The sequence below is a fragment of the Leucoraja erinacea genome, chromosome 27 (genome assembly GCF_028641065.1).
Source record: "Leucoraja erinacea ecotype New England chromosome 27, Leri_hhj_1, whole genome shotgun sequence".
Classification (NCBI taxonomy): Eukaryota; Metazoa; Chordata; class Chondrichthyes; order Rajiformes; family Rajidae; genus Leucoraja; species Leucoraja erinaceus.
Genome location: NC_073403.1, coordinates 11304860 through 11319365, shown reverse-complemented (window position 1 = coordinate 11319365; position 14506 = coordinate 11304860). Strand labels below are relative to the sequence as shown.

Below are 14506 nucleotides of genomic sequence, written 5' to 3'. Positions count from 1 at the left end.
GGGCAACCCATCAAGTGAAAAAAAAAAGTTGCTGTACGTCTGCAAATCCTTCATTAAGGAAACAAGCAGTAACATAGAATCAAAAAGGTTTATAAACTGCGTAGGGTCGATCAACAAGTATACATCGTCAATTAGCCAGGCCTGCTGCACCAATTCATATTTTCATGTTAGATCAGATATTTGTTCTCATGGAATCGGGCAATTTTAGAGGCAGGGGCAAATAGAACAGAGTACAGAGATGTCGCATTGGTAATTAGACCTGGGAGGCAAAAAGCCTAGAGCTATTTCTGAAAATCAAAACTCTGCTGATACTAGAAATCTGAAATATAAATATAAAATCCTGAAATCAGCATGTCAGGCAGCATCTGAGGTTAAGTGAAACAGAGTTAACGCAAGTTTCACGTCTAAGGCCCCCTCAAAGAACTATTCTGCCTCAGCAACAATGGTGTGTGGGCCTCAAAGAAATAGCTGGCCTTGTAATGCTGGCTGACACCGATAGGTCATCTGTTCACCGCTCAGGTCTTGAAGTGCCTCATGCGGCAAATGTAGAGCATCCGACTGCCCACTCACCAAGTCCAGTGGCAAATCCTCACTGCCTCACAGTAAATCCAGCTGCAAATTGCATTCAGCTTTATGGGGAGGGGGGGCTGGAGTAGGAACAGCCGCCCCATTAACTGGAATTAGATTGCAATTGGTTTTAATGTAATTAGTTTAAAATTATTTATATTTATTAAAATCATGTTTAAATGTCTCCATCAAAAAGATTTATAGAGTTGTGCACAGCTACTGCATCAACACCAGTTGTCAAAGAATTCCAAAGTGGAGTCTCTGGATATGAAATCCCAGAGCTTCTCAAAGTACCGGACACATCCCGCCTCATGGAACAGATGTTAAGTGCTAAGGATCAACTTGTTCAACTTGCCCCCTCATCAGAACAAAGTGCAGGCAAAGCAGGTATCATAGGCATCATGTTAAGGGAGCAAGCCAGGTCCAAGACAATCAGGTTCATGTTTAGTGGCATGGAAGACCAACCTGTGGGTAAGTTATGAGACAGCAATGCAACTTGCAAAAATCTGGGAAAGATCCTTGAAATTTTAAAAGTACAGATGACTTTATAAATAAAACAAATATTAAAAATTGCTGACCTCCAATGGGCCAAAATTCTATTCCAAGACAAATTGTATCCAGTCATATTACAATTAGAACTCTGGCCTTAAAAGGGTGCTTGGCAGCAGAAACATGTAATGTAAATATATTTGGTGCCAATATTCTTCTTAAACCATCCTTTGGGATGGATCACTTACTTAAACTCTGATTTTATAGGGTTTGAGGTGGTTGAGGAGTATAATTTAGGAACTGCAGACAAATTTGTGTTTATTGTTGTTTATTATTGTATGATTGTATGTATGACTGCAGGCACGGTATTTCGTTCAGACCGTAAGGTCTGAATGACAATAAAGGTATTCAATTCAATTCAATTCAATCAATTCCAAAAATGGAGCAGGCATTTGATGAAGGGGTCGGCAGGTGTATAGTGTACGAGGTTTGCTATTCCTTTTGCAGGGTGGCTGTGTGCTCCTGATCCAATGGCCTGCGATTCTCAATAGCATCTGAATGCTTTGTGTCCACATGGAGCAGCAGTGGCCCAGAGATTCCAGGACTTAGAGGGATGTTGCACTTAAGGAAGCTTTAAGCCCATCCTCGATTCATTTTCTCCAGCATGTCACTAATTTACTACAAATCATTATCACAAAGACTCACTAGTATAAAACATAATTCTCTGAAAATAATGCAAAACCTTACCACTTCATTTGTAATTCAATACATGAACTTAAAGTGCAGTGAATAAAGAAAAGATTAGACATACTGTTTCAGCCATACACTGTGGGCCAAAGAACCCGTTTCCAAGTCATATCCCAAGTCCAAGTCTCCAAGTCCAAGTCTCCCTGATAATTTAATCTGTCTTCTGATAAAAAGTCATTGACAGCAAGTATTTTTTTTCTTATAACTTTTCTTCACAGATGAGGCCTGACATAAATATTCTTTAGAGTTTTCTATTTTTATTCCAGATTTCCAGCAACTAGATGATTTCCCTCAGGTTGGGTCTGGTGCCACAAGCATCTACATTGAAAGCCACAACCTGTTGTGCACATCTCATTGACTTCATATTCTTCCCTGCCACATGCATCTGAGACTTCAGCATTTCATCCTTCATAATGACTGAACTTTGGTGCAGCAGGCAGCAAAATAGAAAGAGGTGAACCCTTGAAAAATTGTTGCAGATTTACCAACAACTGAAAATGTGACCTTTGTAGATTAATTTTAATCCAACAAAAGCAGTGCAAAATTATACTTTGCCAGAAACTGATTTTGTACAGCCTGCCAGCTGAGGTAGAATCGGGGCGCAAAGATAAAGAAAATGAAAAGACCAGCCAGGAAAAAAGCTCATTAAAAGAAAGTAATTTTTTTGTTAACTGACAAACTATTTATTCCACGTTTTATCAAATTATTAAAATAACAGCACTGCTAATCAAATTCAGTGATATGCTGAAAGGTCACTCATTCATTGAATCTTGGCATTCAAAGGAGCAAAGATAGGGCATAGGAAACCACAAATAGCCCAGCTATGTCAAGTCAGGCCACGGCTTCAGAACAGAGAGATCTACTTCTCTTTGCTCTATTTTAGAAGCTGGTCACAATGACTATCTCACTGATGCCCTGCAGTTAAAAAAAAAAGTTGGCGTTTTTGACAGGCTTTACTGCTAGTGCCAAGCAGAAGCCAGCGAATCCTTCCCTGGGACACAGGGATCAAAAGAGCACACTGAACATTGTGAAGGAAAACCTACCCAAGGTGTTCCTAGCATGAAACGATGCTCCTGCATCTACAAAGCAAACCCATTACAAACACGAAACCTGTAATAGTTCTTTAATGTTGATGAAGCACTACTTGGGGGACTGAGTTAAACCACTTTCTGCCTCCCAGATGATTCTGACATAACCAGTACAAGAGAAGAGAAATGGGTCAAGACTTACCAATCTCCATTTTGACTTCCAATCGGCCAGGTCGCAGAAGAGCATCATCAATCAAGTCTGGTCGGTTTGTCATACCTATATGAGAGTGTTACAAAGATCAAATTAAATTGGTCTTTTGATACAAATCTTGCACTAAAAGCGAATGCAAAACCTATAAAACAATTCTTACCCAAGGTTCATATATATCAAAAATTGGTTACTTAATTATTCAGCTAATAGCAATAATGTAGATTGCACATGGAAACTTTGTTAAATAGCCAGCAATTTTAAACTGGAAAGGTTTTCAAAATATTAGGAATTCTTTAGTTAGAGGTAGAAACACTGCGAAAATTGGAAGAGGAAATCTCAATACGGCTGCTAACCTTTACCTCCCTCTAATGTTGGGTGAAAATGTACACCTTATATTATACAAATTGGAAAAGCAGGGCACAATCAATTGGGTAATAAAAAGGATATTTGAAGACATGTCAATTTGGTGCAAACAATTGCAATGTGCAGAAACAAAATAAACACGGAATCATTGCCAAATTGAAAAGTAGATTAAGGTCGAAAAAAGTAACAAAAAAAATGTGAGTATAAATACATCTCGAGAAAATAAAGCATAAGCGGCTTACATAGTTTAATATCCACTGGCAAAACACATAATATTTGCAGTGAATGGAGGTGGAGGGCTAAGTGTTACATGTCATACCAGTTGGGTTCTTGCTACAGTACAAAGAAGGCAATGAACAATGTATTAACATAACATTGGACTCTAGCACAGAGAGAGAGCAGATACCAAAAGAAAATTCCTCCTTGCATTACTATTCCTTGTTGATGATGGACCCAGGCCCAAGTGCTGTCACATAAAATATCTAAAATGCCAAAAGACAGGCAGGCAGCTGACAGTCCCTTACCTATAACAAGGATGTTATTGAGCTGTTCCACTCCATCTATCTTGGAAAGCAGTTGATTGACGACTGTGTCGTGTACACCCGTGCTGCCTGCCATGGTCCCCCTCTGCTTGCAAATGGCATCTATTTCATCAAATATGATGATGTGCAGACCGCTGTTTGCCGCAAGCTGCGAAAAGACACCACAAAAAAAAAAAACCTTTTGAATTAAAGGTGAAGGTGGTGGCTGCCACGAAGGTGAAGTCCACAGTGTCGATATTGTTCTGGAAATCTGTCTTCACCTCGACGATCTGCCCCGACGATCTCAGATGGGAGCTGACCTTTACAAAATATAGCTCTCATCCAGAACAGATGCAAAAAGTTTTAAGCCCCAACGTCCAAAATAACAACCATCATTTGACTAAAATCAGGGTTAATTAAAAGAGAAGAATTCACAGAATCCATTCTGAGTGAAGCTGACTTGACAGCCTTGAATGGCAGTGCCCTCATCACAGACTCGGTGCTTCACTGTGCACCTGGATCTGCCACACATGAAGCAGCCAAGTTTCAAAGGACCCCACCAAGCGCTATTCCCCACAAACTATGTATCTAAACCTGCAACACCTAGAAATAGTCAGCAACCATATCTTTCCTCTCCCTTTACTTTCTGCAAATCCATTAGCAGAGGCTTAAATTGGTGAGTGATAAATCAAGAAGTAGAAGACTAAACTCTTCATGGAAAGAAATTTTAAATTTGATTGTTCAATTATTGTCATTGATCCATACAGCACACAAACATGCCCTTCGGCCCACCATGTCCATGCCGATTATCAAATATATTATTCCCAGCATTTGGTCTGTATTGTATACACTGGTGATTCAAGTTCTTGAATAGATACTATTGAAATGTTGTAAAAACACTTCTCCTCCATGCCATCCAGCAGTGTATTCCATGTTTCAACTACCCTCTGGGTGACCATTTCCTCTTCAGATCCCCCCAAAACCTCTTACCATAAACCTATGTCCTCTAGTTTTAAACAGCACTGTTAAGGGGAATAGTTTCTTTGAAAGGTAAATTGATTGTAAATGTATTGTTCTTCTCAAATAAAAAAAACTGCCAGACCATCTCAGTGGGCAAGGCAGCAACTGTGAAGACAGAGGGACGCTTGATATTTTGGGTCAACATCCTGCATATTCACATTTCAGTTGCCATTTAAAAATAAATTATAATCCATTTACTGCAATACACAAGGCCGGTAAAATAAGTATTTTCCAGAATTTGACTTTCCTTTCACCGCCATCCCCAACAAATCATTGATTGAATTCTGCAAAATTAAATACAAAACTCAAACAAGACTGTTGTTAGATTGAGAAAATGAACCCAAAATGTCTGTATTTTCATATTGATGTAAACAAGGCAAGGTACACTGAGACTGAACATCGATAAAAGTCGATTCAATGCCGGTTTCAAAGGGGAATCTGATAAAGCTTGCAGAGCTGCGTGGAAAACAATGAAGGGTCACGCTGTCCCTCAGTGTTAGAGACCCAGCTTTGATCCTGACCTCAGGTGCTGTCTCTGGGGAGTTTGCACGTTCTCTCTGTAACCAAGTGAGTTTCCTTTGGGTACTCTGGTTTCCTCCCTCAAAAATGTGTGGGTATAAGGGTTGATTGGTCTATGTAAATTGCCCCTGATGCATAGTGAAAATGGGATCATATAGAACTAGTGTGAATGGGTGATCTATGGTTGGCATGGACTCGGTGGGCCAAAGGCTGTCACTGAAAGAGGTGAGAAACAACACCATAAGCAAATTATTTCCTCAGAAGAATCTGAATTAAAACCTGGATTATCCAGCACTACAAGATCCAGACAGAAAATGTTGGGCACCAAATAGCCTGTTGGAATTCACATTGCTTGACAATGTGTAACACCTCAGTGCTGTAAAATGTGCCCACCCACCTCCAGCTGCAAACATTCCTGAAATGTTCCCCTTTTTCATTGTCCACAACTGTGAATGAACTTCACTGCCAAAAGTAAGTTATCGTTCATCATGATTCACAGCACTCACCCTCCTCTGCTCTTCCTCTGCATCTGCAAAGAGCTTACGAATGTTTGCTTCTGATTCACCCACATATTTATTGAGAATTTCAGGCCCGTTCACAACTTTGGGCTCACGGGCATTCAGCATCTTTCCAATCTGTCGAGCCATGAGGGTTTTCCCACATCCTGGTGGACCAAACAGCAGAATACCTTTCACGTGCTTGCAACCTAGAAAAAGATGAAGGATAGTAAATCACTAGTTAAAACTAATGATGCACATTTGTTTCCGAAGCTAGGGAAAAATTCTGAATTAAAACAAATAAATTATGCTGATTTTTAGAAAACTCTGCACAAAAATCTTTTCTAGGTAAAAAGGTCAAAGAGAGGAAGACTATTTGAAATTCAACCAATAGCTTAGTCAGTAATGATTACGTCAGGTTTAACGCCTGTTGGTGTTGGTTTCATATTGTCACGTGCACTGAGATACATTGAAAAGCTTTGTAGTATTATAGTTAGAGAAAGTGTACAAAAGAAATTGCACAATCTGCAATGAGGTAGGTTGGAAGATCGGGATTATACCCTGGCTTATAGGAAGACCAAATAGTAGTTTGATAACAGAGGAGCATAAGCTATTCCTGATTCTGAAGGTACATGCTTTCAAGTTTTTGTATCATCTGCCTAATGAGAGAGGATAAAAGGAGGAAAGTCTAGGGTGAAAATATTCCTTGATTTTGTTGACTGCTTTCCCAAGGTAGCAAATATATAGATGGGATCAAGGGGTGAGTGGGGGGTTAAGGCTTGTTTAAATGATGGACTGGGCTACATCCATAATTCTACAATTTCTTGCAGTCTTGGGCAGAGCTGTCCCCAAACCAAACTATGATGCACCTAACAGGATGCATTCTAAAGTGCAATTGTTAAAGTTGCCAAGAATCGTTTGAGACATGCCAAACATCAGTAGTCCTTTGAGGATGTAGAGGCATTGTTGTGCCTTCTTGATTGTAATTTCAGTGTGGTTGGACAGGTACATGGACGGAAAGGTTTAGACGGCTATGGATCAAACACGGGCAGGTGGGACTAGTGTAGATGGGGCATTTGGTTGGCATGGGCAAGGTGGGCCGAAGGGCCTGTTTCCATGACTATGACAGGTTGTTAGTAATATTTTTGGATTTAACTATTTAGGACAGCACAGTCCCCTGTAATTAATGCTGTTGCCGCACAGCTCCAGTGATCCAGATTCCATCCTAATCCACGGTGCCATGTCAAATTTACATGTCCTTTGGTGTGAGCGTTTCTGCCTGGTGCCCTAATATCTATCCACATCACATAGGCATGCAGATTGATAGGTTCATTGGAGACTCAAAGTTGCTCCGTATAGATGTGAAATGTAGTGCGAGAGGGAGTTTGGGGGAGAAGAGATTAGATTGTAGGAAAATTTAGTGGGGACTGTGATTTTTCCCGTGGGCCAGCATGGACTCACTCGGTCAAATAGCCACCACCTATAACAAGAGAAATATGGAGAAAATAATGAATGTGCAAAATGAAGATCAAGAGCATAGGAAACTTTGGACAAGTACTTCAAAAGGAGTGAGCATAGATAGACATCACGGTCGCCATGGATGAGGAACGCTAAGAGGTCCCTTTTCTGTGCCGCATGACAATATATAGCACGAGCTATAACATCCCACTAAAAAGGCAAAAACAGATTAGAAATGACTCAGTGAGTGACAATCTGTTTTTGCCTTTTTAAATAAATAAATGATGGCACAATCAGAGTAGCAGGGACAGAATGAAGTGCGTAAAGGGCAGAGGGGTGAGGGGCAAAAGAACACTAGGAAGAAAAAACTGAATGCGAGGGATAAAGTCAAGAAAGTGGAAGGTTGAAGCAAAATTACAGAGAAGGACAGTAAACGATGAATCAAAGCGGATTCAAAAATAGTTTCATGTTAGTGTCAGGAAGAGTTATGAAATCTTTAGAAAAGATGCAACAGTAAAATGCCAAGAAATGAGACAGATTTAAAATGGAAACTACAGCTAGGTCACGTTGAGTAAACGTTTTGAAGATGTAACAAAAGCTGGGCGTAATATATTTCAAAATTCTAATTTTCAAACAAGTTATCCATTTGTACATCGGTCAACAAGGGAAGGTAACGAGTCAAGAGATCAATAATAGAACAGACAACAATCTGATTATAAAACTAAATAGCAGGGGCTAGCATTAAGAAAATTACAGGAGAATCAGGTGTTGGAAGTGAATCCACAGGGGTCGCAAGCACTACAGCACTGTTCCCCATTTAAAATAACTTCTGCGTTCAAGCAATTAAGTTTAGAGGTGTAGTTGATATAAAGGACTACTATGACAAGTTAGAGTTTAACATCAGGAAGCGTGCAAAATGGATACTAATACTTGGAGACACTTAACACAGCTGCATACACCTTGGGAACGCAATGTCTGAATGAGGAGCAAAGAATGATTTTAATCACATTGGTCAAGAAGTACATTGTTACCATGAAGTCTCAAGTATCAACATTATCATCTTCTGCTTCACAAATCCCATAGCTGTAGCATCCAGAAGACACATCAGAAATTGACTATTGACACTGGTGCACAATTCAAAGACAGAGTTAAAGAAAGAAATAATGTCCAATGCTTAAAACATACCTCATTGTCTGAAAAACTTCAGTAAAGGGTGCCAAAATGTATCCCCAACACTACCTGAAGTAAAGTTTAAAAGGACAAATCTGATGTGTAAACCAGCAATCACTCAGACTGCAGAACTGTTAGAGGCAGCAGGAAAATGCTTTCAAGTAGCTGGGGGCAAGAATATAATTTATTAAATTACTGGCTCCAAATTCAGCCCGCAGCACTCGGAGCTGCTAACCTCTGCTCCGCACAATAAATATGCAATACTCCAGACATACCAGCTCGGGTCTTCCTTCTGAGCAAGGTAAGACAAGTGACATATAGAACAAACACAACTGTTAAAATCACAGGTACACAAAAATGCTGGAGAAACTCAGCGGGTGCAGCAGCATCTATGGAGCGAAGGAAATAGGCAACGAACATGTGCACAGAGACAGAGGCACGACTTGATGAAGTATGCCTCAGAGTTCAACCGAATGGAGGGCTTCTTGGTCCTCCAAAATATTCCAAATGGAATTTAAACTGGATGTGGGCACTAACCAGTTGGTCTCCATGGGGCAATATGTCACATCCCTTTTAATTTGTGATATAGTATATTAATCAGCTAGACAAAGAGGTGCTATGAAGAAAAACACAACAAAATAGTAGGCCACCACTCAGCTCCTCACGCCTGCACTGCTATTCAAAATGATCATGTCTCATCTGTCCTTGGCCTCATCTCCTTTTCTATGCTAGTTCCCCATAGCCCATAATTGTCTGAACTTTAAAAAATATGTCCACCTCTTTAAATACCTCCAGTAATCTACCCTCTCCATGATGGAGAATTCAATAGATTATATTACTCCTTGCGTTTCAAGAAGAACATCCCTGGTTCTTCGAACTTCAAAGAAGTGCACTAATGATACTAAAGTTGGCAGCATTGTTGATAGTGTTGAATAAAGTTTTAAGTGGCTGAATGATATCAATAGACTTGTTGCCAGAGTACAAAAAAGTGGCAAATGGAATTCAATCCAAGATAACAACAATTCCACTTCAAGGCAAGACAATTCAAAATACATGGTAGAATGCCAATAGCTGACTCTTAAATCAATGTGCATCACTACACATTTCTCAGAATTAAATTTAATCTGCCACCTGCCTGTCCACTTTGACAGCTTGAAGAAGATACCATAGATCCCTGAAGGTGGCAGCACATGTAGTTATAGCAGATACGCAGAGCTATATGAGTGTTGCCTTTATTAGTCAAGATACAGAATATATGAGCAAAGTGATCATGTTAGAATTGGAAGGACTAAAGGGAATTCAGGGGAAAATTAATCCAAAGGCAAGTTGGAAGACATAGAGTCTGGAACTCATCATTTCAAAGAACGGAAGCAGAACCTTTCTCAGCTGTAATCCAAAAGATTTCTGACAGTTGGGAATGTGGGAATAATTTAAATGGCTCCATATCTGAATCAAATTGTGTCCTTCCCTCCCCATCTCTCACAGTGATTGGCTTCTGCAGTCTGCGTTCAAGACAAGAACATGCATTCAGTTTGTCAAGTCTGTGGGCTGCTGATGTCATGCCGGTCTCATCCTTGTACTACATCTATACCTCTAGAATGCATTCTACAGGACCCTTTAAGGGCGCCACGGTGGCACAGTGGTAGAGTTGCTGCCTTACAGCAAATGCAGCGCCGAAGAACCGGATTCGATCCAAACTAAGGGTGCTGTCTGTACGGAGTTTGTACGTTCTCCCCGTGACCTGCGTGGATTTTCCCCGAGATCTTCGTTTTTTTTCCCCACACTCCAAAGACGTACAGGTATGTAAGTTAATTGGCTTGGTAAATGTAAAAATTGTCCCTACTGGGTGTAGGATAGTGTTAATATGCGCGGATAGCTGGTCGGCACGGACCCGGTGGCCGAAGGGCCTTTTTCCGCGCTTCATCACTAAACTAAAGAAAGAGCACTGGTTTCCAATATAAAGCTATATGTGGCACCCTCTAAGTCACAACCAACATCAATTCACTCTGCGCTTACAGGAAACCGAATCTGAAAGCCCTCGGGTATGTCACAGTGGAGTTCAAACATTAACCCTTGGTGTCTGATAGAAAAACAAACGTTGTTAATTACCTTTCTCTGTTTACCAGCAAAATGCTAAAACTAAAAGTAGCAAGTGCTGTACCATTACATTGTTTGGTTGCATGATGGTGTACGCTTGGTAAATAAATATACAAGTTGCATTAACATGTGTAATTAAAGTGGGTGTCACTACAGCCACATATCTTGGCATTTCAACAGCTCCTGTTTGATTTGCTAATTTATATAGTAAAATGCCACACGCCGACTTTTTCCTCATTAACTAAACAGGCAGCAGGGATCAACTGTTCCTTTGACAGTAAGTATTACTCCACTGATTAAAAATAAAGTGGAACTGAAAGTTTTATAGCCACTTGCATAGACTGATCATAGCTACCTCAATTTCCCTGGGCAGTGTATACCGACCGGCACTTTCACTCTAGCTAGTGAGGATTGCAGCCCCTCAGGTCATTGTTGTTTACAAGGTTCAACAAATCTTGATAATCTATAAAACGTGGGGTGACTAACAGACATGACAAGAGTCATTGGTGCAGTTCTGTTAGCTAATTTTACACCAAGGTGAAGAAACAAATTCATTCCAGTCCTGCCAAATTAGTGTCAGGCACAGGCATTAATAAGCACTAAGTGGCAATTGAATCCCTTTTGTATATGGGGAAGGGTGTGAAGCAAGATTGGGCGATGAGTGAAGTTCAAAAATGTAATGCAGAACTGCTCCTAGCTAAGACATGCTGACATACTGCAGCTAACAAGGCATTGAGAAGCAGTCAACCCTTATAGGGTCACACAGCCTATTACAGCATGATCTTTTTTTACTGAGTCTTTAACAAAAGTTGGCAGAAATACTGACGGAATTAATGAAGATGTGAACTCTCTCATTCTGGAGGATTAAAATGAAAGTTATTATGAATGTAATTATATTTATTTAAAACACAGGCATTACTCAAAAGATAGAGTGAAAAACATTGCATGGAGAATGACTGCAGTAATGTAATTGAACTCTGCAAAATTGACCCTAACATGTAGGGAGTGGATGAGAAAGTGGGATAACAGAATTAGTGCGATCGAGGGTCAGCATGGATTTGGTGGTCCTTATGGCCCGTTTCCATGCTGTATTTCTAAACTAAACTGTGCAAAATCACTCACCATCATGGCACTAAGCAACATAGGTTGGAATCCTAGCCTTTTGTTTGGTCAGCCTCCATCAGTGTTGTGATAGATTTTATATAGCTATCCATTACTGCAAGTATAATACGTTTGAAAAACGATTCTATTACCTTTAGCAGAATAAGCCCCCAGAAGGATAGCACAAGATCCCATTATCATATCTTTATTGGTCAAACAAATATTGGTCAACACATTTGGAGTAAAGCTACTGGATAACAAAATGTGGCATTTCTACGTCAGATAACCTCCATTTACAGGAATACATAATGGGATGGTGGCGGAAAAAGATTACTTTTGGAAAATAAAAGGCCAAAATAACTTGTCCAACTTGCGTAGCAAATTTCTGCAATAACGAGGAGAATGCCCCACATCACTTACACTTGGGCAAATTTTATTCTCACAAAGGAATTCTCCAGATAGCCTAACAAATGTTAATCCTGTCGCATTATATGGTGCAGTGCAGAAGTGCTAGAGCAGAACTTAAAGGATTACAATAAATCCCTCAACTCACCAACTCCATCAGCAAACAGCATCTTAAATAAACAGATACTCAAAGGAGCTACTTCAAAGAGACTTAGTACCTAAATTATGTTAAACACAAGGATAAGGTCTTGGAAATGTTACCCCATACTACTTTTTAACGCGAGGCTGGGGGGAGGAAGATGGAAAAAAAAGACACTCTCAAACACACAAACATACACAAAACCTGCTTAGACAAGCAAAGAAATTGGAGCCATGCCACAAAATTTTAACTGCACATTCTGGAAACGTCAAGATTGTTCTGGTATAGAAACCACCTGAATAAATGACAGCCAATCGATTAGATGACTCACAGTGAAGGAAAACTAAGCCTTTTGCTAAATTAAGTATTATCAGGGTTTAGATGGCATTTTGAAGATGTCACATTAAAGGTTATTATTTTGTCTTCTGCGTCTATGCGATGTGCTATTGAGAGTTTTGGAATCCAAGAGATAAGCCAGGTGTGCCGGCGATCACTGCTTGGACTTGGGAGGTTTGCTGTCAGCCACCACTAATCCCCACTGAGCACAGCCTCACCCACTAAAGCAGGTGTGTGACCTGTTCAATCTGACCACAATACAGCAGAGGAACCAGGCATTACACCAAGGATAGAGTGAAAAACATTGCATGGAGAATGACTGCAGTAATGTAATTCAATCACTGCCCCCTCCCATCCAATGCCCCGAGGGACAATGAAATCAATGATGTCCCATTACATTTCTCCCTTCGATGGATCAGATTAAAGATGAAGCTAGACACGAAAAGCATCTCTGGAGAGGGAGTGGAATGGGTGACGTTTCAGGTCGAATCCCTTCTTCAGACTCATCAGACTCAGACTGGATTAGATTAGTTAGATATCAGAATTTATAGTTTAAATTGAAAATTTACATTGGATACAAAACATATCTTACTCTGGCCATTAATAACCAATGTTTCGATTCCCGAGTGGCTGTACAGGCATCAAAAAATTATTGCAAACAATTTTACACTGCCGGGGCTTTTTTTGCTCCATTTTAGCTTCTGTTCATATTGTTTTCTTCAACTCACCCAGCTGACACACCCATTCTCCTTCATGTACATTCCTAGCCACTTTATTAATGCAACAATAATATTTGGTTTAACATTTTGGGACGTCGAACAAGGGCAGGACAATTGTGGGCCTTTGGGTAGTGTTGTAATGCAGAAGGATCTAGGAGTACAGGTGCATGGTTTCTTGAAGGTCCAGTCGCAGGTAGATAAGGTGGCTATTAGCACTTTGGCCTTCATCAGTCAGAGTATTGAGTATAGAAGTTGGGAGGTCATGTTGCAATTGTATTGACGTCGGTGAGACCACATTTAGAATATTGTGTTCACCATGTTATTGGAAAGATATTGTCAAGCTTGAAAGGGTTCAGAAAAGATTCACATGGATGTTGCCAGGACAGGACCAGTGCGAGTTATAGGGAGAGGTTGAGTAGGCTGGGTCAATAATCCATGGGGGGATCTTATAAAGGTGTACAAAATCATGAGAGGAATAGATCATGTAGATGTGCAGAGTCTTTTGCCCAGAGTAGGGGGATCGAGGACCAGAGGACATAGGTTCAAGGTGAAGGGGAAAAGATTGAATTGGAATCCGAAGGGTGACTTTTTCACACAAAGGGTGATGTTGTATGGAACAAGCTGCCAGAGGAGGTAGTTGAGGCTGGGGCTATCCCATCGTTTAAGAAACAGTTAGACAGGTACATGGAGAGGACATGTTTGGAGGTATATGGACCAAGCGCAGGTTGGTGGGACAGGTGTAGCTGGGACATGTTGGCCAGTGTGGGCAAGTTGGGCCGAAGGGCTTGTTTCCACACTGTATCACTCTTTGACTCTATGACTAAGTAATAGTGAGTTCTCACCAGAGGAATACATTTTCCTGAATTTAAAAGGGGATCTATTTGTGACTGTTAAAGAGAAGGCACCACCTTAACAGAAATGTGCGTTTGATTTGCAGAAGCTAATGCTCAGTGTTGTTAAGACTAGTGCGCCAGAGGATGCATTGCCTTAAAATTAAGGTTGCCCAGTGTTGGATTATAGCAGCAGTAGACTGTTGTTATTTTTAAATAAAGTATCACATTGACTGGGGTTGTTGTGAGACCGGAAGTCTGCAAAGTGCATCCTCGATCTTGACGACAC

At 40.4% G+C, this 14506-nt stretch overlaps 1 protein-coding gene across 1 annotated transcript in view; it reads right to left on the bottom strand.

Moving 5' to 3' along the window:
- The window catches only part of LOC129710026 (vesicle-fusing ATPase-like), a 186838-nt gene that overhangs the window by 104758 nt on the left and 67574 nt on the right, over nt 1–14506 (bottom strand). The window contains exons 9-11 of the mRNA XM_055656713.1: nt 5972–6171; nt 3930–4095; nt 3034–3108 (exon numbers count right to left, since the gene is read on the bottom strand). Coding sequence (XP_055512688.1) covers nt 3034–3108; nt 3930–4095; nt 5972–6171 — 441 coding nt within the window. The remainder of the gene's footprint in view (nt 1–3033; nt 3109–3929; nt 4096–5971; nt 6172–14506) is intronic.